The sequence below is a fragment of the Athene noctua genome, chromosome 27, assembly GCF_965140245.1.
Source record: "Athene noctua chromosome 27, bAthNoc1.hap1.1, whole genome shotgun sequence".
NCBI classification, from domain to species: Eukaryota; Metazoa; Chordata; class Aves; order Strigiformes; family Strigidae; genus Athene; species Athene noctua.
This window is the reverse complement of record NC_134063.1, coordinates 7,449,417-7,471,540: the sequence shown is the minus strand read 5'-3', so window position 1 is coordinate 7,471,540 and position 22,124 is coordinate 7,449,417. Positions and strand designations below refer to the sequence as shown.

Below are 22,124 nucleotides of genomic sequence, written 5' to 3'. Positions count from 1 at the left end.
GTGAATTTATATTTGAAAGCCAAAGAATCCAAAGTTTGTTCCCTACCAGGAACTATCTTGTAAGAGAGACTGGTCCTGCTTGCGCGTGTTTATCTCAATGAAAACACCGAAAGGAAGAAAACGTCTCCAACCTTGAATATTAGAAAACATGAAAAAAAGTCAGCCTGATGCAGACAAAGTAATATTAGAATGAATTACAGACAAGAGGGGAGAAAAACCCATCCTTAGGCCAATGAGGAAGACAACTTGAGTCCCGTTACGAACACACGGGATAACGTCAATCTAGAAGATATTTATTATCTGGGGTGAAAACGGAATCACTTTAGGGCATCCCAGTCCAGGCACTTTAGGGCACCTGGATCTCCTGGCGCTTTCAGCCAGAGGAACGCTCGTGCTGCGCCGGCGTGGAGCCGTGAGCGCGCGGCGCCGCCGGGCTCGTCACCAACAGCGAGGAGGAGACGGGACAAACCTTCCTACTGACCTGGGCACCTCCCCGTGGAACTGCTGTGTGAAACAATCTGAGAGATGAACTGCTGGAATTAGAGAGGGAAGAACTGAGATCGTTCCAAAGCTTCCTGCCAGATCTGAGCAAGAGTCGTGGTGGTGCGGGCAAAGGAGCAAACCTGCCCCCAAAGACAGCGGCGCTTCTGGGACGAGGAGGGAGAGCTGCACCCTGCAAGCCGCGCGGGCTCCTTCCCACTGGGAGCTCACACCAGGGAGCTTTTCGGAAGGAGAAGTCCTCATTACAAGAAAATATTAACCATCTCACACAGAGAGACTTCAAGTCAGTCAGACAGGTTTAAATTAGGATGAAACATAATTATTTTAACTGCCAGGAAAAAAATTGAAGGTTGAAAACACCACACTGCAAAACAGGTCGGGTTGCAAGGACTGTGAGAGCAGAGGCAAGAACAGAACAAGGAACTGCCGCTGACAAAGTCAGGGCAAAATCTGCCTTAGCGGGGAGGAGCCCCGGGGCTATATTTATCCCACAGGCTCTGCCATGGAAACAGGCAGCCCTCGGCGAGGACGGAGGGCGGCTGCCGCCCCATCGCACCGACACGAGCCCAGGGCCCAGAGCAAGCGCCGCGCGGGGGGAAGGAGGCGCAGCCCCCGGCGCCTTCCACCCCTCCCAAACCCCTGCAGGGTCGTCGCCGTCCCCACCGCGAGAGGGACCAACACCACTACAAAGCACCTTTGCACCAGCCGAGGCCCCTGCGGCCCGCGCAGGACACTCCTTGGCGCTGTCCGGACGCCTGCGAGAGTCACAGCGGCCTCAATCTCTGCACGGAAATGCAAGAATAAATAAGGAGAGGGAAAAAGCTTAATTTGGAGTCTTGTTGCTGGCATCTGCCCCAATGTGCCATTCCCTAAATTTCGAGGGATTAATATCAGGCAATTAAGCGGCACGGCAGCTTTAGCAACAACAGAGGTTCGTTCATCTCTCTGCTGACATAAATTGCCTTAAGTCTTCCACAGATACTTTTGTTTCAAGGCTGCACGATTAAAGTTAATTGCTGATGCTACCTGCAACGACGACCCCGTTTTTCATTCGTTCAGCTGATGGGGACTCCAGCACGGGCGCTCTCCTGCTCCCTCAGGCCCTGTGTCCCCACCAGCAGAGCTGGCAGGTCCCCGGTCCCGTCCCGAGTTCCGTGTTACCTCCCGCAATGAAGCGGCTGTAAAGCGGCCGGCCGGCCCCTCCGCCCGCAGGCTGCTCTCACTCCAGTGGGCTCTCGCCAGATTCAAACGTTCTGCTTTGAGCAACAAAATATTACTCCAAGAGAGACCCAGACGGACTCAAAATAAAGCTGGCTTGTAGGGCAGAGGCAGATTCTACCTGGGAGGACAGATATGACTATTTCTGCACAGAGCAAAACCGCCTCCCCATACACTACACACACTCCCGCCGAGAAACACTCAGCACATTTTTCTGTAAATCTATACAGCAGCACCCTCACACAACCATGCACTGAAATTTCCAAAGTGTAAGCACCCGAGTCCCGCGAGGCAAAGCCGGGATTGAGGCAGTCCGGCGGCTCAGACGGCAAATGCACGAACCAGTTCTCAAAAGCAGGGGCTCGAGCAGCCCCCGGCAGCGGGACAGAGCCCGAGCAGGGCACGGGGAGCGTCGGGGCTGCCCCCTTCTCCTCTCTGCCACGAACATGGTCCTGAAGAAAACAAACCACAGCGGGAGCACGACGGGTGCTGGCTGCCGGCCCCAGCGCCCAGCACAGCCGAGGTCCGGCAGCAGCGCCGCGCGCCCGGAGCCGTAACACAAGACCGACGGGGTCAGCCTCAAGCACACCTGCAAGGCAGAAAGGTGCCATTACACTGCTTAATTAATGGGAAAGGGAAGAGCACAAAGAACTTCGGTGACTGGGGTCAGAAGGCAAGAAAACACAGGTCCCTGATCCTCCAGCCCCAGTTTCGATCACGAGAGACAAGCTGGGAGGAACAGCCTGCGCTGGAGCCGGGCAGGTCTCGAGGATCCGCTTCACACGCAGCCATTCTCGGCAGAAAAACTCCTGCAGGACACCAAAGCCTGCCTCCCTGCTGACGGCACGCACAGAGCCAGCATTTCAAACCAGGCAGCCCCCAGGCACGCGCAGCGTACGCGCTGGATTCGCCCCTGTCGCAGCTACACCTTTACAGACCTCGACGGCGTTACCAAAAAAACCTGAAGAGTTTTAAGCTGAAAAAAACGGTCTGGGTGAATATAAAACTCCTAATTAAGCCTAGACGGTTTTCCTGAGAGATCCAGACTCTCGTGATTAAAAATCACAGCGCAGTATTCAGTGACTGCACAGTTGGCTCTGTATTACAGTGTCACTATTCACAGAGCTTTAAACCTGTGTCAGCATTTTTATTATAGACCCTCCATTTCGGGGATATAGAACGTAACGGTGAAAAAGGGCTATTCAGGAAACACAACCCTCAAACACACCACATGCTTGGTATTTTAGACAAAAAACTTAAAAATTATCCCTGCCCATGCATACTTTAGTGTTTAAAAAAAAAAAAAACCACGATGAAAGTAGCTGCAGCTTTTCACTGAGTGTCCGGCCTGGCAGACGCAGCCTGTCCCATGTCTGGCACATGACGAAACATGATGCTGGGTCCTGCTGGTTTTGTTCCAAAGTCGGCCAGGATTAGTGGGGGATCCACTGCAGGGAGAGCTCAGCAAGCACAAAACAAAACATCAACACTCAGCAGCAAGCAACCAGGCAGCTAAAGGGAGGGAGAAATGGTTTTCCAGGAGAAGCCTGTTCCCGTTTGAGAATGAGGATGTAAAACCCTGAAAAAGGTAAAGTACGGGACGAAACTGCATTTAGCAAAACATGAAGAATTTCTAGCGGTTTTTGAAAAGGTGTGAGTTCATGCATAAGGAAAAAAAAAAAACAAAACACACATTGGGACTCAGCAAAATCTCTGAGAATGCTCTCAAAAGAATCGAACTCGAGATCTAATCATTTAAGAAAAAAAAGTTGCAAAACGCATTGGCCATGCCACCTCCTGTCTAGCCCCGTGGGTTTACCATTACTTTCTCCTCTATAAAGAAAAAAATGTCTTCTCTCTCAGCTGGCCCAAAAGCCCAACAAAAGCACGAGGATGACTCTGAGCACAGACAAACACCATGGAAGGAAGCAGGTGGGGGAAGCACACCTCTCTTTTCCAACTCCAGTCAGCCATCCTAGCTACCACGTGAAACAGCCCCAGACAGAGCATGCCACCGTTTAATTAGACAAAGACCCTCTAAGGCCCATCACAGTCCCCTTAACTCCAGCGTCGGAGCCTGGGCAAGCTGGCAGGGAGGAGGCAGCGATTTTGGGCACTCCAGGGTAGCGCCAGAAGATTTCACATGGCTCTGGGCTGCTGCTGTGGCAACCTCTGAAAACGTACTTTAGACAATTCAAGTATTCTTCCTCTAAACTCACGCTCGTGCTGAAGGAGACTTCGTGTAGTTTTACTGCTACAGGTATCGGCTTATTTTAGGAAAATGGGGGTGTAAACATCAAGGAAACAGACCCCCATGAAAAAAAGAGCAAGAGCAAGCAGCAGAGCTGAGAGAAGAATCCAGGCTTCCAAAGCCTCCAGCTGGCATCCTACGTAATGAACTCTGCAAATCTTTTATTGCTTTACGGGATGCACAACGTTCCCTGAACTCACAGCAGAAGTATTAGCACGTAATTTTCCACTGGTATTCCCATCACCAGCTGCTCTTCAGGCATAACCCCCAGGTCGGGCAGCGCTCAGCGCCCCGATGACACGCAGATAATCTGCGGAAGACACCAGCACCGCACAGGCACAGCCCGTATCTTTCTGCCCACTAAATTTACAACAGTAACAGCGCACAAACCAGAAAACCCCTTACAGGCTTGCGGATCCCAGCACTGAACCGGCAGAACTTGCCCATCAAAAGACCATCTTATTTTAATTGGAAATAGAACACGCTACGCTGAAGTCGCAGTTCTTATGCTGATACTTACGGTTACTTTTGAGAGCAGAGCTCCTTCTTAAACCTTGCATAAGTATTTAATTACGTTAAGAACTGAGCGCGGCGGTGACCGCTAACAGCACTAGAGTTAAGAGTCTGTTAGCATAAGCTCAATTTTTCAGAGGCTCTTAATTGGGCCATTAAGAGCTACACCACAACAGGCAGAAACTTGGCAAGCGAGGCCTTGGCCCGCGATGGATTTCTGCGAACATCCTCCAGCCCGCGACCTCGCAGCAGCTGGACGAGGAGCGCGGAGAAAGGAGAATCCGCGGGGCGCTGCCAGCTCGGAGCCGCTCGGGGCAGAGCCCGGGGCTCAGGCTCAGGCCTCGGGCAGAGCTCGAGGAGTCTGGGCTTTGCTTTGAAACCGGGCCCAGCCCGGCAGAAACGGCCCCGGACACCCGGTGAACTTTACTCCGCAGCACTTTTCGGTTTTCCACGTTAGCGGCGGGTCCGACACACAGACCCGCCCTCCGCAAACAGCCGGGACAGACCCCGGCGGCCGCACTCGGCGAGCGGGAACCGACTCACGGCAATAACCGCCCGTGGGACCACCCGAGAGACCGACACGCGTGGAGAAACCCCAGCGACCCGCCCGGCCCGGGAGGGGACCGGCCCTCGCTGCCCCCCCCGGCCGCTCCCCGCGGGGCAGCCCGAGGGCCCCGCCGCGGCGACGAGCGGCCCCGGGGAGGCCCAGGCGGGGCGGCGGCACGCCGGGAGGCCGCGTTCCCTCCCACCCCACACCTCACGCCTGGCCCGGCCGCACGGAGCGGGGCCCGGGGGCCGCCGCCCGCTGAGGGGACCGGGTCGGGGTGCGGCGGCCCGGGGGGTACCGACGCCTCGGCCCCGCCGGCCCCGGGGCAGCCCCGCGGCGCGGCCCAGTGCGGGGAGCCGGAGCGGGGGCAGCCGGCGGGGGATCCGCGTCCCGCAGCGGGGGAGCGGGGCGCGGGCGGCCCTTACCTGCGTCCCGGGGGGCTCAGGCTCCCGCCCGGCGGCCGCCGCCTCTCCGCACTTCCGGGTTCCGCGCGGCCGCCATCTTGGGGGGACACGCACTTCCGGGGCGGAAGTGGGCGGGGCCGGCGGAGCCCCCGGGGCGGGCGCAGCCCCCGGCCCGTGTCACCGGCCGCGCCGGCCCCGGCGCCTCTCGCCGCCCCCCCGGGCGCTCCCCGCGGCCCCGGGCGCCGCCCCCGCCACCGACCGGGCTGTGGGGGGAGCCCCGGGCAGGCCCGGCCGCCCCAGCCCCGCCGGGGGTCGGGAAGCGCCCGCAGCCCCCCCGCCCGGAGCCGCCGGTGCCGGGAGGGAACCGAAGTCCCGGAGCAGCCGTGGCCGCTCTCGCACCCCGCGGCCCGAGGCGTTGTCCTCGGCAAAGGAAGAGAAACTGCGGCGTTCTCCCACCTGCGGGGCGGGGGCGAAGCACCGGGCTCCCGAGCAGCCCCCGGGGGGCGGCCGGTCCCGCGGGAGCGGCTCCAGGAATTAACTGGGAACGGCTGAAATGCCGGATCGTGGCGCTGAAAACTGAACTGCTCCGGCCAGGCACCCCGTGCCCCTCGCTTCTCCCTCCCACCCTTTCTCGTATTATTTTTGTTTTCGTTTCCCATCGCTTCTGTGGGAGCTGCGCCCCCTCCAAGTCCCAGGATAAGAACAAAACTCCTGACGGGCTCACACAAAACCGGTGCCAGGCAGGGATGCCAACATAAAAACAGACCTAACGGCAGCGGCAGGAGGGGATCTGGCGTTTGGTTTATCCCCGGGAAGGGAAGCGCTGGCAGAGCAGCCCCCCGCTTTGGAAACGCCCGGCTCTTGCCAAAGGCGCCGGCGGGGCCGAGGGGGGGACCTTGACCGGGAGGTCTGTGACACCGCGGCCGGCGCGGGACGGGGCGAGCTCTGGGCTCCGCCGAGAAGCTTTGCCACCGGCAGCAGCCGCCGGTAGCTCAGGGACCCGGCGCCCCGGTTCAACCTCCAGCCTCTCGGTTCCGGTACGGGGATGATCCCGTCGATGAGGGGGTACCGGCGGGATAACGGGAAGCACACCGGGCTCCGCGCCCACAGCGACGCCCCAGCCAAGCAGCCACGGCGCGGGCAGCCCGGGTTTGGGGACGTGCAGGAGCCCTCATCTGGCGAGGCCGGGGGAGAAAAGGCTCTTTGAGGAGCCGGGTGGCCCTGAGCCCCCCCCTGAGGAGGCTCATGGAGCCGGGGACCCCGGCCCTGACGGGAACCCCGGCGGCACGGACCTGCCCGGCGTCTGGCTGCCGGCCCAGAGCCGCGTCGCACCCATCAAAGGAGCTGCCTTCAAAGGAGCCGATGAGAACAAAAGGTCTGGAGTTTCTGCAGCAGCCCCAGAGGGGGGGCAGCTCCATCTCCCACGCGGCGCTGCCGGGGAGTCTCAGGCGTGCGCTCGCCTGGGCGCGGGCACACTCGGCTGCTCCCGTTCCCTCCCGCAGGAGCTGACACCCCAACTCCGGGAGCTCCCGAGCTCCCTCGCCTCTCCCACAACCTGCTGCCCTTCGCAGACAGCCTGAACCCCAACCCCGGCCCCCTAAACCAGCCGGGAACCTCCCCAGGGAGAGGGACGCGCAGCCCGCCTCTCCCCAGGGCCGTGAGGCACGGCCGGAGCACCCCGAAACGGGACCCCCAGCCCTCCGCCGTGGGGAGGGGCAGTGCTGCCCCCGGCGTCACCCCCTCCCCGTCCCGAGGGGAAGGGTCCCCCTTTCTCCTGCTCACACCCAAGCACGGAGTTTATCACGTTTGGGCTTTTAATCCCATCAATGAGCTCTCAGAAGACTCCATTCATTTACACGCATTAATTAACTAAAGCAATTGTGTCGTGCTTTCTGAAATACCCTTTCTCCAGAGCTTAACGCCAAGGGCTCCGGCTCTGATAACTCACATCCCTGTAATAAATCACCCCGCGCTGACTCTTGCCCCGCTCCCGGCCGCGGGCGCTGGCGGGGGAGCAGCATCCCCGCGGGCCGGGCAGGACCTTGTCCCCTCCAGGCTACCTGAGAGCAATTGCTGAGCCCAGCACGAGCGTTTTAAGGGTCTAAAATCCCCCAGAGCTACGTAGTCAGCATGATACGCTGGAAGAACACGGACCGATCCGCTCCGCAATGAGCCGGTCTCCTCCCGTAACCGCCAACGCCTCTGCAGCTGGTGCCACAACCGCTTACTTCACTCACCACGATCGCCTCCTCCTCCTCCTCCTCCTGCCCCCGTCCCAGCCCGGTTCCCATTTTAGACACGAACCCGCCGGTCCCGCTGCCCCAGCCCGCGCTCCCCGGGGGCCACCACCGAGGCAGCCCCCCCGCAAAGCCAGCGGCCCCGAAGTGCGGGCTCTGCCCCGCCGCCTTCCCCTCATGGAGGGCACAGCCTGCGAGGTGCTGCCACGCTCGAGATGGGTGGGCACCCTGCCCCCCAGAGCCACCCGTGTCCCCACGGAGCCACCTCTGACCCCCCCAGAGCCACCCGCGCCCCCCCAGAGCCACCCATGCCCCCACGGAGCCACCCATGTCCCCACAGAGCCACCTCTGACCCCTCCAGAGCCACCCGTGCCCCCCCAGAGTCACCTCTGACCCTGCCAAAGCCACCTCTGACCCCCCCCCGGAGCCACCCGTGCCCCCACGCTCTGGCTGCAGGTCTCAGGGAGCTGCTCCAAAGGCCGCCGGTGCCTCCTCTGCTCCCTGCGCCCCCCCATCTCCCTCTGCACCAGCGCAGCTCCCCGGGCAGGTGCAGATAAAGCCTCTGCCCTAGTTGCCACCTCTTAATAAGGCAGGGGAGGGCTTGTAAGTGCCTCTGCAGGAGCATCCTTGGGCTCTGGGGGGGTCAGCTTGGGGAGGGTGGGTGCTGGTGGGGAACGTCACCCCCTGAGCTCGATGCTGCTGCTCCGGCAGCACCTCGGAGGTGACCCCAGCACCAGTTTTCTCGCTGAGCTCGTGGCTGCTGTGACACGGGACGGGCGTTTCCCGAGCACTCAGCGCCGTGACGCTGCAGCGGCCCCGGTCGCAGGTCGCAAGGGGCCCCGTTTGGTGCCCTGGGTGCAGCCCCCAGGGCCGCTCGGGCGTGCAGGGAGCTCTGGCACCCCGCTGCGGGGTCACCCCCGTGCTGGCCCTGCCTGCACCTCCCTGCTGCGCAGAGCTGGGATGGGCTGGGGAGGAAACCCCCAAGCAGGGGATGAAGCAGAAATGACACTGGGATGGGGGCACTGGGGGCACTGGGGCTGCCCTGTGCCGGCACTGGTGGGATGTGAGGAGGAGAAAGCTGATGTGCTGTTGCCCTGACCTCTGGCCCCGGGAAGTGGCCTGGCTTCCCCAGAAAAAGCCCTTCCTGGGCAGCTGGGGGGGCAACTGCTCCCAGGGAAATGGGGTCAAAGATGGGAGTTTTAGGGCCCTGCTCTGCGGCTCTGCTCGCCTGCGCTCCGGCCGTGCCGGGGTGAGCCCGGCCGCTGTCACACGCAGGCGGTTCCTGTTTTTTCCCACAGCCTGGAAATCCCCTGACTTTCCGCCGGGGTGAGGAGCGAGGAGCCCTGCACCAGCTGGCCCCGTGCCCCCCGCAGCTGCGGGAAGAGGCGGCCCCAGGACCAGGGTCTGTCTGCGCTGGGGGGGGGCCTGGAGCGTGCAGGGGGGCAGGGACAGCACCCGAGGGGGGAGAATCCTCCAAAACCATCTCGTGTCTGGGCTGACCCTTCCTTGCCCCCTCGGGGTGGGAAGCGGGGCTGTGGCCGGGGAGGGGACAGCGGTGGCTGTGCACACATGCAATGAGCTTTGGAGGTCTCAGCCTGATGCCCCTCGGCTCCTGGGCAGGCCGATCCCCCAGCCGGGGGGGGAGACGCGGGGGCAGACACTTGGCAAAGCTGACGCAGCCACGAGCCCCTGATGGGGGACAGTGTGGGGACGTCTGAGGGTGCCTGGGGACACCCCGGGGGGGGGGCGCCCTGCAGTGAGACCCTGCCTTGCCCCGCTCCAGCCGCCGGTTCCTGGAGGGTCGGGCAGGGTTTCACCTCCGGGGGAGCCGTTTTCCTGCCAGCCCGGCGGGACTGGCAGGGACCGGGGTGCAGCTGATGCAACGCGGACCTGGAGCTGCAGCCGAAGCGACGGGAGCTGCTCCCGCCCGGGTTTCTCTGCTGTGGACGGTTTCCAATCGATCCTGCCCTCCCGCTGCTGGGAACCCGTCCCTCGCGGGGAGGGGAAGCGCGGCACTTACCAGAATTTGGGTGATCGCTTTCCAGCACTCTGGACTCGGTGCCAAGATCGAAGTAAATCACATGTGGCCAGGCACTATCACGAGAAAAGCCTGCGAGGGAGCAGGAGGGAAATGCAGCCGCTGGCAGGAGCCGGGGGGGCTCAGCAGGGCAACCTGCTCCTGTGCACCCCCTCTTCTGCGCTCTGGAGGTGCTCGGCAGCCCTCGGAGCCTCCCCCCGACCTCCTCCTGCTGTCGTGGGGTCAAACACCCCACACAAACCAGCAACGGAGTTGGGGTGAGGCCAGAGCATCGCGGTGCTCTGACCCCCCTCCCTGGGGAGCTGCTGAGCCTTTGGGGACCCCGGGGTGGAGGGATGTGCTGTGATGCTGCTCAGGCCCCCCAAAATGGTCCTGGGGCTCTTCTGCCTGTGCTCTGTGATCTCGTGTGGTGTCAGTAACTCTCAGGAAAAGACAGAACTCGTGGATTTGTCCTGTCCTGCCTCAGAACAACGGCTCAGCTCGTGGAGCCATGTGGGATTCCCGGCTGAGCCTGCCTTGATCCCTTTGCTAAAGGGTTTTTTAACCTCTACTGCGGCGGGGCCTGGGAGGAAGCTGCAGCTCCCAGCATCTCGGTTCCTCTGGGCGGTTGGAAGCGGGTGTGCAGCCAGTAACTGCGCCCGGCTGTTCCTCGGCAGGAGCTGGCACGGCGCGGGCTGCACTGGCCACCTCTGCGCAGGAGCCGGCTGTCACAAGGAAAACCCTCACGTGGGAGGGCGGCTGCAGCGTGTTCCCATGCAGCGGATGAAACCCTCCTGGGAGACCTTTCTAATGCCCCTATGAGGGGGGAAAGCAGGGGTGTGAAGCCCAACCCTTATTAGACAGCAGAGAACCCCCGAGGCTGCCTGGGGCGGGTGCTGGGGTCAGCCCGTCCCCCTCGGGCCCTGCCGGGGGTTCTGGCCGGGACGGTGGAGCCGGGCACTGGGAGCTCGAGTGATGTTGGTAAATTCCCCAGTAAATCCACCTCCGGCAGCCGGAGCCAAGGTTGTGGGACCGGCGGGAGCACGATCGCTGGGTTGGACTCGATGGAAACCGCTCCCCAGCCACGGATTTTGGGGGAAAACGGACGATTCCAGTGCCTGCGCTGGCATTGCTCAGCAGAGAGGAAACAGCCGCCGCCCCCCAGCCCGGCGCCGGCTCCGCTCCAGAGGCCGCAGCCGCGTCCCTGCGCCTGGGTCGCCTCCGAGGGCTGCGGATAAAACCCACGTTCTGGTTTATTTACCGCCCGTTATTTATTATTATCCTGGAGCCTGGAAACGCGCCGGGACTGACTGTCCTGATCAACCCCCCGAGGGTGCTGGAGCCATCAGGAGCCTTTGCAGGGGAGGGAGAAGCCAGGGAAGTGTGGTCTGACGGGGGGGGGGGGGAAAGGGGCCCGAGGGGCCGCGACGGGCCGGGGCAGCGGCGAGCGAGGAGGGGGGGACCCTCGGGGGGACCCTCCCCTCGGGAGAGCTGCGGGACCGAATCCCCCGCGCCCACTGCGGCGCTTTCACGCACGTTAAACTCAGCGTGAGGCGTCCGGATCCGCAGCAGAAGTTCCCAGGGAAGATGCAGTTTGACCCAAAGCGCGGTTTTGCTCCTAAAAAACGGCCGGTGCCGAATTACCGGCGGGTGCGAGCGGGCGGGCAGCGGGGGAGCAGCAACCCGGGCCCGCTCAGCCTCGGCCCGCAGGATCCCCCGCCCTGCCGGCCCCTTCGCCGGGCAGAGGGTGCTGCCCCGCACCGGGAGCGGAGCCCCGCGGGCCCGGGGAACCGGCGCACGGCGGGGGCCGGGGGGCCCCGGGCTCTCCCCACCCCTGCGGCCGCTGCAGAGCGGCCCGAGCGCCGGCAGCCCGCGAGGACGGCGGCGAGGCCGCGCTCCGCGCCCCGGCAGGCCCCGGTGGCGGCGGCGGCGGGCACAGGCCCCGCGCCCCGTCGCCATGGCACCCGCTTCCCCTTCGCCCTCCGCCCCCTGCCCTTTGCCCTTTGCCCTCGCCGCCCCGCCGCCGTCAGCCCCGCCCCCGCCGGTGACGGACAGCTCCCGCGGTCTATCACAGCGCCCCGCCGCCCGCCAGAGCGGGGGGGCGGGTTAGAAACGAAGCGAACCAACCGGAAGCGAAAGCCGCGCCGCCGGCTCCCGCCCCCTCGTAGCGCCGCCGCAGCCAATCAGCGGGCGAGCGCGCGGGGGCGGGGCCGGCGCCGCGGCCAATGGGCGCGCACGTCGGTCGCCAGGGAGGTGCGAGGCCCGGCGGGGGCAGCGGCGGGAGCGCGGCGGGGCCGGGCGGGGGCGGGAGGTAAACAAAATGGCGGCGGCGTGCGCGGTGCGGCGGGGCTGGCGGCGGGGGTAAAGGGGCGGCGGCGGCCGGCGGGCTCGCGGGGCGGCTGGAGCGGGCCCCTGGGCAGGGCCGCGGTGGCAGAGCGGGGGCAGCGGCTGGCGGGGCCCCCCCTGAGGCGAGGGAGACGCGGGGGGGAGCGCGGCGCCGGGACCCGGCCCGGTTCCCGAGCCCGGCGGCGGGGAGGGGGGACGAGGCTGCCCGCCCCCCTCCCCCGACTCGACAGAGGGGCGGGGAGCCCCGGGGCTGAGGGAGCGGCCGGAGCTGCCGGCGGGGCTCGTCCCCGGCCCGCGGGGGAAGGGCCTGTCCCGGGCGGGCTCCCGCCGCCCCGCCGTGGAAGCGGGGAGCCCGTCTGCGGCGGAACCGGAGGTCACCTCCGCCCGGGGTGTCCCTTCCCTCCTCTCTCCGTCGGTAATTTGTTTGCACTTAAAGTGTTTTATCCCCTTTTTCAGTCCCTTCCTGCTTTCCCCGGGGGTGCCTGCGGTGTCGCTTGTTTTTCTCCCCACCCCAAGTGACACTTGCGGAGGGGGTGTGACGGCGGGGGGGGAGAGCCCGGGCGAGGTTGGCATCTCCTCGTTGACCTTCCCTTGCTGGAAAGGGAATGGGGTGTTTTGGGTGCTGGGCAGAGAGAATTACTTCCTCCTGCTTGTTCCGTTTCAAGGTGGGTCGGTAAAGCTGTAGTAGGTTTTGCGTTGTCTGGCACCGGCTGACACCTGGACCAGTGGTGGTGACACATCATGTGCCAGGCGGAATCCGAGCGGTTGAAGGATGCCCCTGGGAGATCTTGATAGGCACCGAAGGCCTCAAACTTTTGTAGGCGTGAAAAGCGAAGACGGTAGAATTGTTTCTGAAAACTCCTTCAAAGAAACTTGGTTCCAGCTTCCCAACGGCTGAAAAAAAAACCCCAACCCTCTGTGCTCGTAGCTGGCCGGTGAGGACAGCAGGGCAGAAACGCTCCCCCTGCCATCCCGTCTGGAGTTGGTGACTATGATCTACTAGGAATGGAAAGTCACGAAAGAGACTCGGTAATTATCTGTTTTTATGTGGTGGCCTAAAGTCCCAGAGGATGACCTAGCACTTAAGAATCAAACTGGGCCAAGTTAAAGGCCAAGTTGACTTGAAAGAACCCTGACAGCGGGACCAGGTCGGAAGCAAAGCAAGTCCCAAACTGAGTGTTTCTGGTCAAAGATATATATTCTTTTTAAAAGACATTGTGTTACTGGAGCCAGGCCTGGATCTTTTAGCATCCAATTGCAGCTCATAGGTTTGTTTTGGTTTTGTTTTTTTTTTTTTATTCATGTTTGTACAATCTTCTGGATATTTTTTTTCAAGAAGGAGTAAAAGGGAGTGTTGGAAACTAACAAACAGGATTAAAACCCTGAGTGCTTAAGGAAAACAGGTTAAGGAACTTAATCCAGGATGGATATGCAGGAGCCACAGCAGCTGGGCATGTTTGCAGAGGGCGAGCTGATGTCTGTGGGGATGGACACGTTTATCCATCGCATTGACTCTACGGAGGTCATCTACCAGCCCCGGCGGAAAAGGGCCAAGCTCATTGGCAAGTACCTGATGGGAGACTTACTTGGAGAAGGGTCTTACGGCAAAGTCAAGGAGATGTTGGACTCTGAAACGCTCTGTAGGAGAGCTGTGAAAATACTGAAGAAGAAGAAGCTACGCAGGATTCCCAATGGGGAGGCAAATGTGAAAAAGTAAGTAAATGCTTCTGGTAGCTGGGAACTGAGGGGTCAAACTTGGTCATTAATTTCCAGCTGAAGTTCTGTATCTTTTTAAATAACAACATGGCTTTCTGCTGTGGAAGGGCTTCCAGAACCGCGGGCATTCAGCAGTCTCTGCCGTGGAGGGGCAGCCAGAGCTCCTGCTGAGGTTGGGAACGGGGCAGGGAGCGGGTTCTCAAGGACCGGGGAGGCCGGTCTGTCCGTCTGAACAGACAGCCCGCAGCACACCTCACTTTATTAATAGTATTGCTTAAAGAATAAATTGTTTTTCTTAAAGGAATTCCCCCTTAAGATTTCACCTTGAAGAGGTAAACGCGCTGTCAGCTGGGGAAGGTGAGAAGTGGAGCTGGGAGTGCAGAAAGGGGCTCCGTGCTGTGTTCTGCGCTGTTCGGGCCCTGCCTGGGGGTGTGTGGCTCTCGAGGGCTTTGGGGTGGCTGCTCCCACCCGGGTCACAGGTGCCTGGAACATCATCCAGTGGATTGAGCACCCGATGGGCACGGGGAGTCTTGGGTTTTCTCTTGGTCTCGTTTCTGAAATAATCCCAGGCCCTTTCCAGTTGATTTCTGCAGCTGTAAAATGGGGACAAGGGTTGTCAACCCTTTTTATTTCAGTGACTCAAGATCTGTGCTTGGAAGCTTTTGAAGTGCCAGTTACATACTGATTAGTCAGGGCACCAGTTAGTAATTAAAATGAACTGGGGGAGCAGCCTGGCGTTACGCTGCGTCTGCCGGGGTGGAACTTTCCCTTTCCGTGGGGCTGCAGCCAGCTGTTTGTCACAGCCCTGGGAGATAGCTCTTTATCTGCTGGGGAGGGGGGGGAGCCTTCTGCAGCCAAACCAAACCATTTGCAAGGGTTTATCTCGTAGTGGGAGGGAGAACTTGTGAGATGTTTAGAAGAGTCTTGTACTGCGTCTTTAGCTGGGGCGTGCTGCGTGGAGAGCCCTGACCTAGCAGAGTCTTGTTTCTGTTTCTCAGTTTGGTTTGAGTTTCCGAGCTCAGCTGTGAGATATTTCACATCCTGTCCCGGGACTTCTGTCAGTGAGCTGTTTAAGTTTGCCTTCTCACCTTCAGTGACAGACTTAGCTACGGAATAGTCACAAATCCTAATGCTGGGACCTCCCTTTCTCTCCTTTGCTGGCTCAAGTTCAGAATCAGAGTAAACGGTTGGTTAATATGTAATAAAATGTTTCTTGTTTTTCTGGTATAGGCATGAGTGCCCCTTTCCACCCTTGCCCCCTCCTTCAGTTACATCAAGAGCTTCTACTGAAGAAGGGGGAGATTGTTTCCTCCTTAGTGAAACTTTGAAATTTAAATTTTTCTCCCCTGTAGTGAAAAAGGATTTGCCAGATACCCGGAGAGTTTCCTGCTATCAGAACCATGGTAATGGTCCTGTGCCCTGAAGTGAACTCTGTAGAAGTTTTATTCATGCACAGAGCCTGTCTGTGAATGTCTTGTTTGGTTTCATTAAGGTTAGTTATTAAAGCAGACTCGCCAAGCACCGCTCTGTTTTGCTGTGGATGTTTTTCTGGCTCAGCCGCACCTGCTTCAAAACACTGAGGCAGATTTAAGATGTTGTCTTCTAACGAGGGTTTACTTTAGTTCAAGTTCCTATTTTTGTCACCTTGTCCTTTTCTTTGTCCACTTATTCATTCCCTCTATCTGCTGCTTCAGTGGTGAATTTTTTTAAGGCAAAATGTCACGTTTTTGTGGTACCCTTGTACCGTGGCACTCTGACCTTGCCAAAACCCTTCGGCACCACCGCGACGGGCAGTGCAAGGTGTCTCTGCTCTGAATAAACCTGTTGTGGTGAGATACGTCATCTACCCTGCACGGCTCGACTGCTCGGGGTGCATGGGGGGAGCAAGCCCTTGCTGTATTTCCAGGTAGTGCTGGAAAGGACTCTGCTAATGTTGTGTTTTTTAATGTCACGTTGCTTGGCCAGATTCCATTAAAATTTCACTTTCTACAACTGCATTTGGGCAGCTTTGCGTGGCTTATACCCAGCAAACAACTCAGATGTAATAGAACAGCAGAAAATCAGATTGTGGACTGAATCGCACCATTAGGTTCCACTTTCTTGAAAGCTACTAAGAGCAGTCATGAGTGAACAGCCAGTTCCTGTGCTGGTGGGCTCGGCTTCCAGTCCCGCTTGCGTCCTTCTCCGTACGAGGATGTCTGCAGCTTGCTCTGTGAGTGTGACTAGTCGTCTAATCTTTGTAAACTTCCCGACTTCCGTTGGTGCCTTTTGAGACGAAAAATCCCTCCATCTGCCGCCAGAAGTAGTGCCCTGCTTGGTGCTCCCTCTCCCCGCCCCGGCCCGCTGGTGTGTGTGTGCAGAAGGCTCTTCCAAAGCGTTTGCATTCGTGGTAGATGAAGTGGTCAGGAGGGAGAGTCCCAAATCCCTCGTGAAGTGTGTTCTCTGCTGTGGAATCCCTGCAGAACGTCTGCTCTCTGGGGGTGAACTTCTTCATGGAGTCCCGCAGATGTGTGACCAGGGCACTGGCAGAGGCTCTGAGCCGTCGGGGGGTGTTCAGCCTTGGTTTACACGTGCTTATCTCTTGGAAGTGGCCGTTTGCTATTTCGGTCTCAAAGCACCTTGTACAGTTGTCTCTTAACTGCAAAGCCTGTGGTGGCTGAAGTGGTCTCCAGCATTTCTTACCCTCCAGGAAAAAGCCACATGTCTGACATGGTTTGCTTGACAGAGACGTAAATGAATTTTTATAATGGGCTTGTGCCGTTATCACGGGGTGCCTCGGTGTTGCTGCTGCTGTGCTGAAGGTGAAACTCGCACTGATAGTGCCTTGTCAAAGAAATTCCCTAGAAAACAGTTCCTAGACTGTTGGCCCTTGGGTAATTACAGGAGCGAGTAGAGGGAGGAAGGAGAGCGCGGGAGGGCACAGGAGCCGTGAGCCGCGGGATGGGACGGGTCTGTGCCGCGCGTTGGGGACCCCGGGGCTGGAGCTGCACCTCGGGGAGCCCCGGCTGCCGCCGTCTGGGTGTTGGAGCCTGATGTCGGAGCCTGCAGCCGCGTCCGGCACGTGCAGGCTGCCCGCCCCGGCCTCCTTGGTGCAGTAACAGAGTTTTGGGGACCTAGAAATTATGACTGAAACATGTTTGAGACCTAAAAACCAACCGATTCTTCTCTATCCTAAAATACTCCGGTTCTGCCCCGGGGAAATGAGCTGTTAAAGGATCTGTGAGCCCTGGTGAGGATGTTGAGGGCTTAAACGTGTAAGACACGATTTCCCTAAATCAGTCGAAGGAATCTTTGCTTCTCTTCAGTTACTTTAGAGAAAGTTGGGGGTGGCTTAGTCAACCAGACAGTACTATGGCTAATTAGTGCTTCCAGTTAATACAAAAAATGAGTTTAGTAGGATTGCCAAAAAGGTGAAAAAAAGATTTGGAAGACTATTTGTCTCTAGCAGCACAAGTTTAATAAAACTGCGTGCTAATAGCCTCACATTTTAATTAAGTGTTTGGGACTTTCTGTGCGTATCCCAAGTGCCTTGTACTGTACTTACCATGCTCAGTGATTACTTAGATTTGAATATATGCTCATTAGAATTCCTCGGAGGTTTAAAATGTGTAGCAGGCCTCTTCTGCTTTGACAGTTTGCTCCTTGGGTCTGCACGCCAAGAGTCTCGCGCCTCCAAACATGGGCAGTTCTGCTGAAGGAAGGGCTCGCTGCAGCCGCGGAGGCGCGTGCTCTAGGCAGAGATGGGCTCAGCCTGACTCTCTGCTTTCCTGCCCCTCCTAACGCTGCTCTACGGCACCGGGTGGCTCTGTTACTTTCGTGGCGGGGCTGGGTGTTTGCCTGGGTGCAGCGGTGGGGTGTTAGGAGCTGTGATCCGCAGGAGAGCGCGGGCAGCCCTGCGGCGGGTACAGGGCCTGTGATGCCGGACGTCCTGCGAGTGGCTGGGCGTGCAGGCCCGGAACTAGTAAAGGGAAGGAGTAACCCTGCGGTCTTCACCCGCCTTGGCAGCGCCTCGGGCCCGCGCAGGGAGCTCTGGAGCAGGGTCTGCGGCTGTCAGCTTCTGCAGGGTGAGAGCTGGTCCAGGGAGAGGGTCCGCTCTCACCTGCCTCCACAGCATTTCCCCTCACCGGGGCTTCTGGGTGCCCGTAAAGAAGGAAGTGTGGTGACCTCGGTGGATGTTTCTGTATCTTGACAGGTTGCGCCCTCGGGGAGGGAGGGGCACTGGGGACGCGGTGGAGTGGCTGTAGCGCTCCCAGCAGTATTTGGGGTAGTGGCTGGAGAAGAACCGTTTGGGTACTGAAACGTGGAAGATGTAGATCAGCGCGGGGCTCATGGACACGGAGCGACGTCGGCCCCTCCCCGTGCCAGATGTACGCTCAGATCTGTAAAGCTGCGTTTGCAGAAGGAAGTAGTGCAGTGCTCTGCTCGGGCTTTGGTCTGAAATACTGCTCGTGAGAGCAGAGAGGTGCAGCGTCTTGTGCGGATGAAGATACCAAGGCGCATCCTGGCAAGCGGAGGGCCATTTCTTGGGTGAAATAAACAGGAAAAGGCTGTTCACAAGCTAGACCTTAAATAAGTTAATCTGCTTTGTGACATATCAGGGTACTAACTTGTAATTAAAATTTGCTTTGGCTGCGCAGGATTACAAAATCAATCTAAACAAATACATAATGTAGTTGTTAGTTGCGTAAAGCCCCAATGAACGGCTGAATGACCCGAGTCCTTCGCGGCAGGTAGCAGGAATGGTGCGAGTGGCTCTGGGGTGCGTGCCAGAACTGGCATGTGGAGCTGCTCTCTGACACGTCCCCTCGCCCTTGGCCGGGGCACCCTGCGGCGGGGGAGATGTGCCGGTTCCTCGGCCCCACGAGCTGTTCGTAGGGAGCTCGGGGCGGGCCGTGGCTGTGTGCGCAGGAGTGGGGAGGGTGGGCTGCTCCCGGGCTGAGGGCGCTCGCTGCAGCCCAGCTGCAAACCCGCCTTTGACACACGATCTGACCCGGTAGGTAATGTGGAAAAGATTCACCATCGCTTGTCTCCAATAAAATCCTGAAATCTTGGGCCTGTGGAGGAACCTTGTGAAGCCAAGGAAGGGAATAATGAATCTTTTGCCTGTATTGCTTATTTTTCTTTAAGCAAGAATGGCTTTGATGAAACTGAGGCTTGAAACAAACCGTAGCAAAATGCTGAATCTTATGGTGAAGACGTGCTCCAGGAAAAACGTCATCTCTCCAGGCTGGCCTCGGCGTCTTTCAAAATCACGTAGCACAAGTAGGCAGCTTTGCTTTATACAGTTGTGAGTAACACCACCCCCCCGGTACCCTGCTAGGGGTGAGCTTATCTGTCAGGGTGAGCTTAGGGGTCTGACAGAACCACAGAGAAACCTTCCAGTGGGAGGAAGAAGAGGAAAAGATCTTCAGAGATGGTTATACTTCGAAACAGGCCCCAAACTCTGGCAGTCAGTCTTGCCACGCACTTGAGGGCTTTCTAGTCGGGAAAACTAGGAAGAGAATTCCGTGCTGGAGACTCTTCTGGCCACATAATGAGTAGGGTGGGTGTGAGGGCGAGTACCACATTGCGGAGAGCACAGCCTAGGCCCCTCCCTTGCTGGGGTTCTCCCTTTCCTCTGTGCTGGGGAGACGTCTGACCTCAAAAGCGGTTGTTGTGTTTTAAATTGCATGTTAAATGTTAGAGGTAGCAAGGAAAGGAGGCAAAGTTGCAGCAGCTCAGAAGGCATCCAGCAAATCTGAGCAGGTTCATTAGGCTGACGAGGGGGAGGCAGGAAGACACCTTGCCTTGGTTGAGGGGAAAGGCAGCAAACCGTAGGCACACAAATCTTTCCTGGTACTGTCGACAAAAAGGATATTGTGCAGGCAAGTTGCAAAAGAAAGCAGTGGCCGGTGGAGCTTTTTTAGGGTTCATTTTAAAAAAAAGTAAATTTAGGCACCTTCTGATGAGGTGAGGACCTATGTTCACTTACTTGATGAAGTTTTCAAACTGAAATGGAATCAGAGGTGGCTGTGGTCTGGCTCTCTCTGTTCCTCAGTCCTTCCAGAATGCAAGAGTAGCTAAAAATAGAAGTAATCTTTCCTCTGGGAAACGGGCTGCTTGGCCTCTGCCCCAGAGGTGGGTGCACTTCACTGGCATTTCAGATTGGTTCGCAAAGTCCTCCTGGGGAAAAAAAAATCATTACATAAATATGAAATATTTATTAGTCTGTTAAAGGTGGAGGGATTTAGTATTTGTGCTTTCAAGCCGTATTACAGGGAATGAGCTGTTGGGATCAGGATTTTAAATGTGTTCCTGATATTGGAAGCTTTCCCTGCCTTCCCAGCAGAGCAGTCGTATTTAAATATGTGTGTGTTCGCTCCCGCTCCTGCCAGCTTGGTCTGAGCGCCCAGCCCGTCTCCCTTCATTATGCAGAAACTTCTTAGACCTACACTAATGCTGGCTGCAGTTTCTATGCTAATTTAATCCACTTCAGCCTTTTGGTCATTACTATAATTAGAGTGGCTGCATCACTTTGCAAATCTGCCTGCCATTTAAACTAAACACTCTTCTGAGCCTTGCCTTGTTATCCTGGGTTTCTGTTTAGCCGTCATAATGGGGTTTTTTTAAAGCCATATATGATAAAGCACGAGTGCCTGGCCTAAACTTTGGTCGTGAAGTAATCAGTGTTGCTGCTCAGGGATCCTTGAAAGATCTTTTAAAAAAACCTGCTTTCATTCCTGGATCTACTGAGCCTTCTGAAGGAGCAGTTACTGGCTTGTTAATCAGAAGTGATGTATCAACAAGCCTTTGTACTGGCCACAGCTTGTTATTAGTGGCTGGCTAATTGTGCAGGCGAGGGGCGAGTGGCTTTCTGAGCTCGGTGTGTCAGTGTTTGGGCAGAGGCTCTGGCTTCCGAAACTGTGCTCTGAATTCCCTGTAATGCTGCCTTCAAGAGTCCCAACTGTCGAACTGTAACCGCGCTGCTTAAAGCAACTTCTGGAAAGGCGAGAGAAAGAAGCTGCGAAGAAGGGTTTAGGTACAGCTTAGCCCAAGCCCAGAACTGAGCAGCAGCAGAACAAAGCAAAGAGCAGTATGTGCACTCCCAGACACTGCCAGAACCACCCTGACCTGACTGTCCTGATCCTCCTGTTTCCCTTCCTCACGGCTGGCACCCAGTGGGATTTTGCAGGTTGAGTTTAATGCAAAAGGTACTAAACTGTTGTTTGGGGCACAGTACAAAACCCCAAGAGACAAAGATAAAAGAGCCGATAGGAGATGGCACCCAAGGTTCTGTTTTCGTAGCCGAGGGAAGATGTCTCCTCACTTCCACATTAGTTACCCTCCACAGTTCAGATCTCTGAACCATTCTGTCAAGTTAAGTTAGGACTAGAGTTTGGAGAAAATGGAATTGTTAGCTGGAACTCCTGTGTTTGACTCACTCTTGAGACCAATGTTGTAATTCTTACATTGGTTGCTTCATTTCTGAATTCTCCTGGAAGCTGGAGCTTTAATAAAGGGCTGAAACTGCCTCAGGAGTTGGCTCCTGCGTGTGAGGAATTTGATGCATCTCCAGGATGATTTCTGTGCCGCCCTTACTGCGGGGGCACTTGAGCTGCTCCCACAAACGGACTGAGGGGCTGAGCAGCTCGGGGGGCTTTGGCCTGCAGCCCCGACACCGGGCAGCTTGTGCGTTGTATTCGGTGGCGCTCGGGGCGGGCAGGCTGTAGCTGTTAAACCGTGCGGCGGCTCCGAGCGCGGCTGGGGCGGCAGGAGGGCTCCAGAGAGCTCACGGGGCGTGTGGGGGCACAGCGGGGCCTTGCTGGAGCCCAGGCGGGGTGCTGGGGGCTGCTGCCATCTCCCGCCCCTCGGCTGGGGCAGCTGCCGTGCCCACGTCCCACCCGCCGGGAGCTTCTGGGGCCGGGACCGCTGGGGAGCCGCTGCCCCCCGGCAGCCTCGGCCGTGGCCGCCCTCCCCTCCCTCCCTCCCGCGGCTGCGGGCGCTGCGCGGCTCTGCCTTGCCTGAGAGGTACCTCTCCTGCTTTTTCCGAAGTTCGTATGTCCTGCGGGAAGTCAGGTTCTGCGGAACAGCCCCTCTGCAGATGAATTTCATGTAGTATAACGAAAAATCAATTTCGTTTCATTTGTGTCTTTAGTAGATCAGCCGATGTCTGATGTTTTTATATTTATGTCTAAATTGCTTCTACCCCCTCACAATACAACAGCTATCACAAGTAATTGCTTGTTAGATATAGAAACTTCTCATTCCTTTTTTTGGCAAGTAACTTAACACTCAAGTTGCTTCCCAGCTGAAGAACAGAACTGGTGCTGAAAGGGGCTGTGCAGGGTGTTAACGGCGCTGGGCGCTCCCGTGGCAGCGGAGCACACCTCAGCGC

The 22,124-nt window shown here is 58.2% G+C and overlaps 2 protein-coding genes across 3 annotated transcripts in view; one reads left to right on the top strand and one right to left on the bottom strand.

The window, feature by feature from the left end:
* The window catches only part of SBNO2 (strawberry notch homolog 2), a 61,399-nt gene extending 55,874 nt beyond the window's left edge, over nt 1-5,525 (bottom strand). Inside the window, exon 1 of the mRNA XM_074928228.1 lies at nt 5,456-5,525. The gene's annotated coding sequence lies outside the window, so the exon portion shown is untranslated. The remainder of the gene's footprint in view (nt 1-5,455) is intronic.
* A 6,539-nt stretch (nt 5,526-12,064) lies between these two features.
* The window catches only part of STK11 (serine/threonine kinase 11), a 41,536-nt gene continuing 31,476 nt past the window's right edge, over nt 12,065-22,124 (top strand). For both annotated transcript variants that reach the window (XM_074927854.1, XM_074927855.1), the window contains exon 1: nt 12,065-13,747. In XM_074927854.1, the coding sequence (XP_074783955.1) occupies nt 13,458-13,747 (290 nt within the window). In that variant the 5' untranslated portion in view covers nt 12,065-13,457. The remainder of the gene's footprint in view (nt 13,748-22,124) is intronic.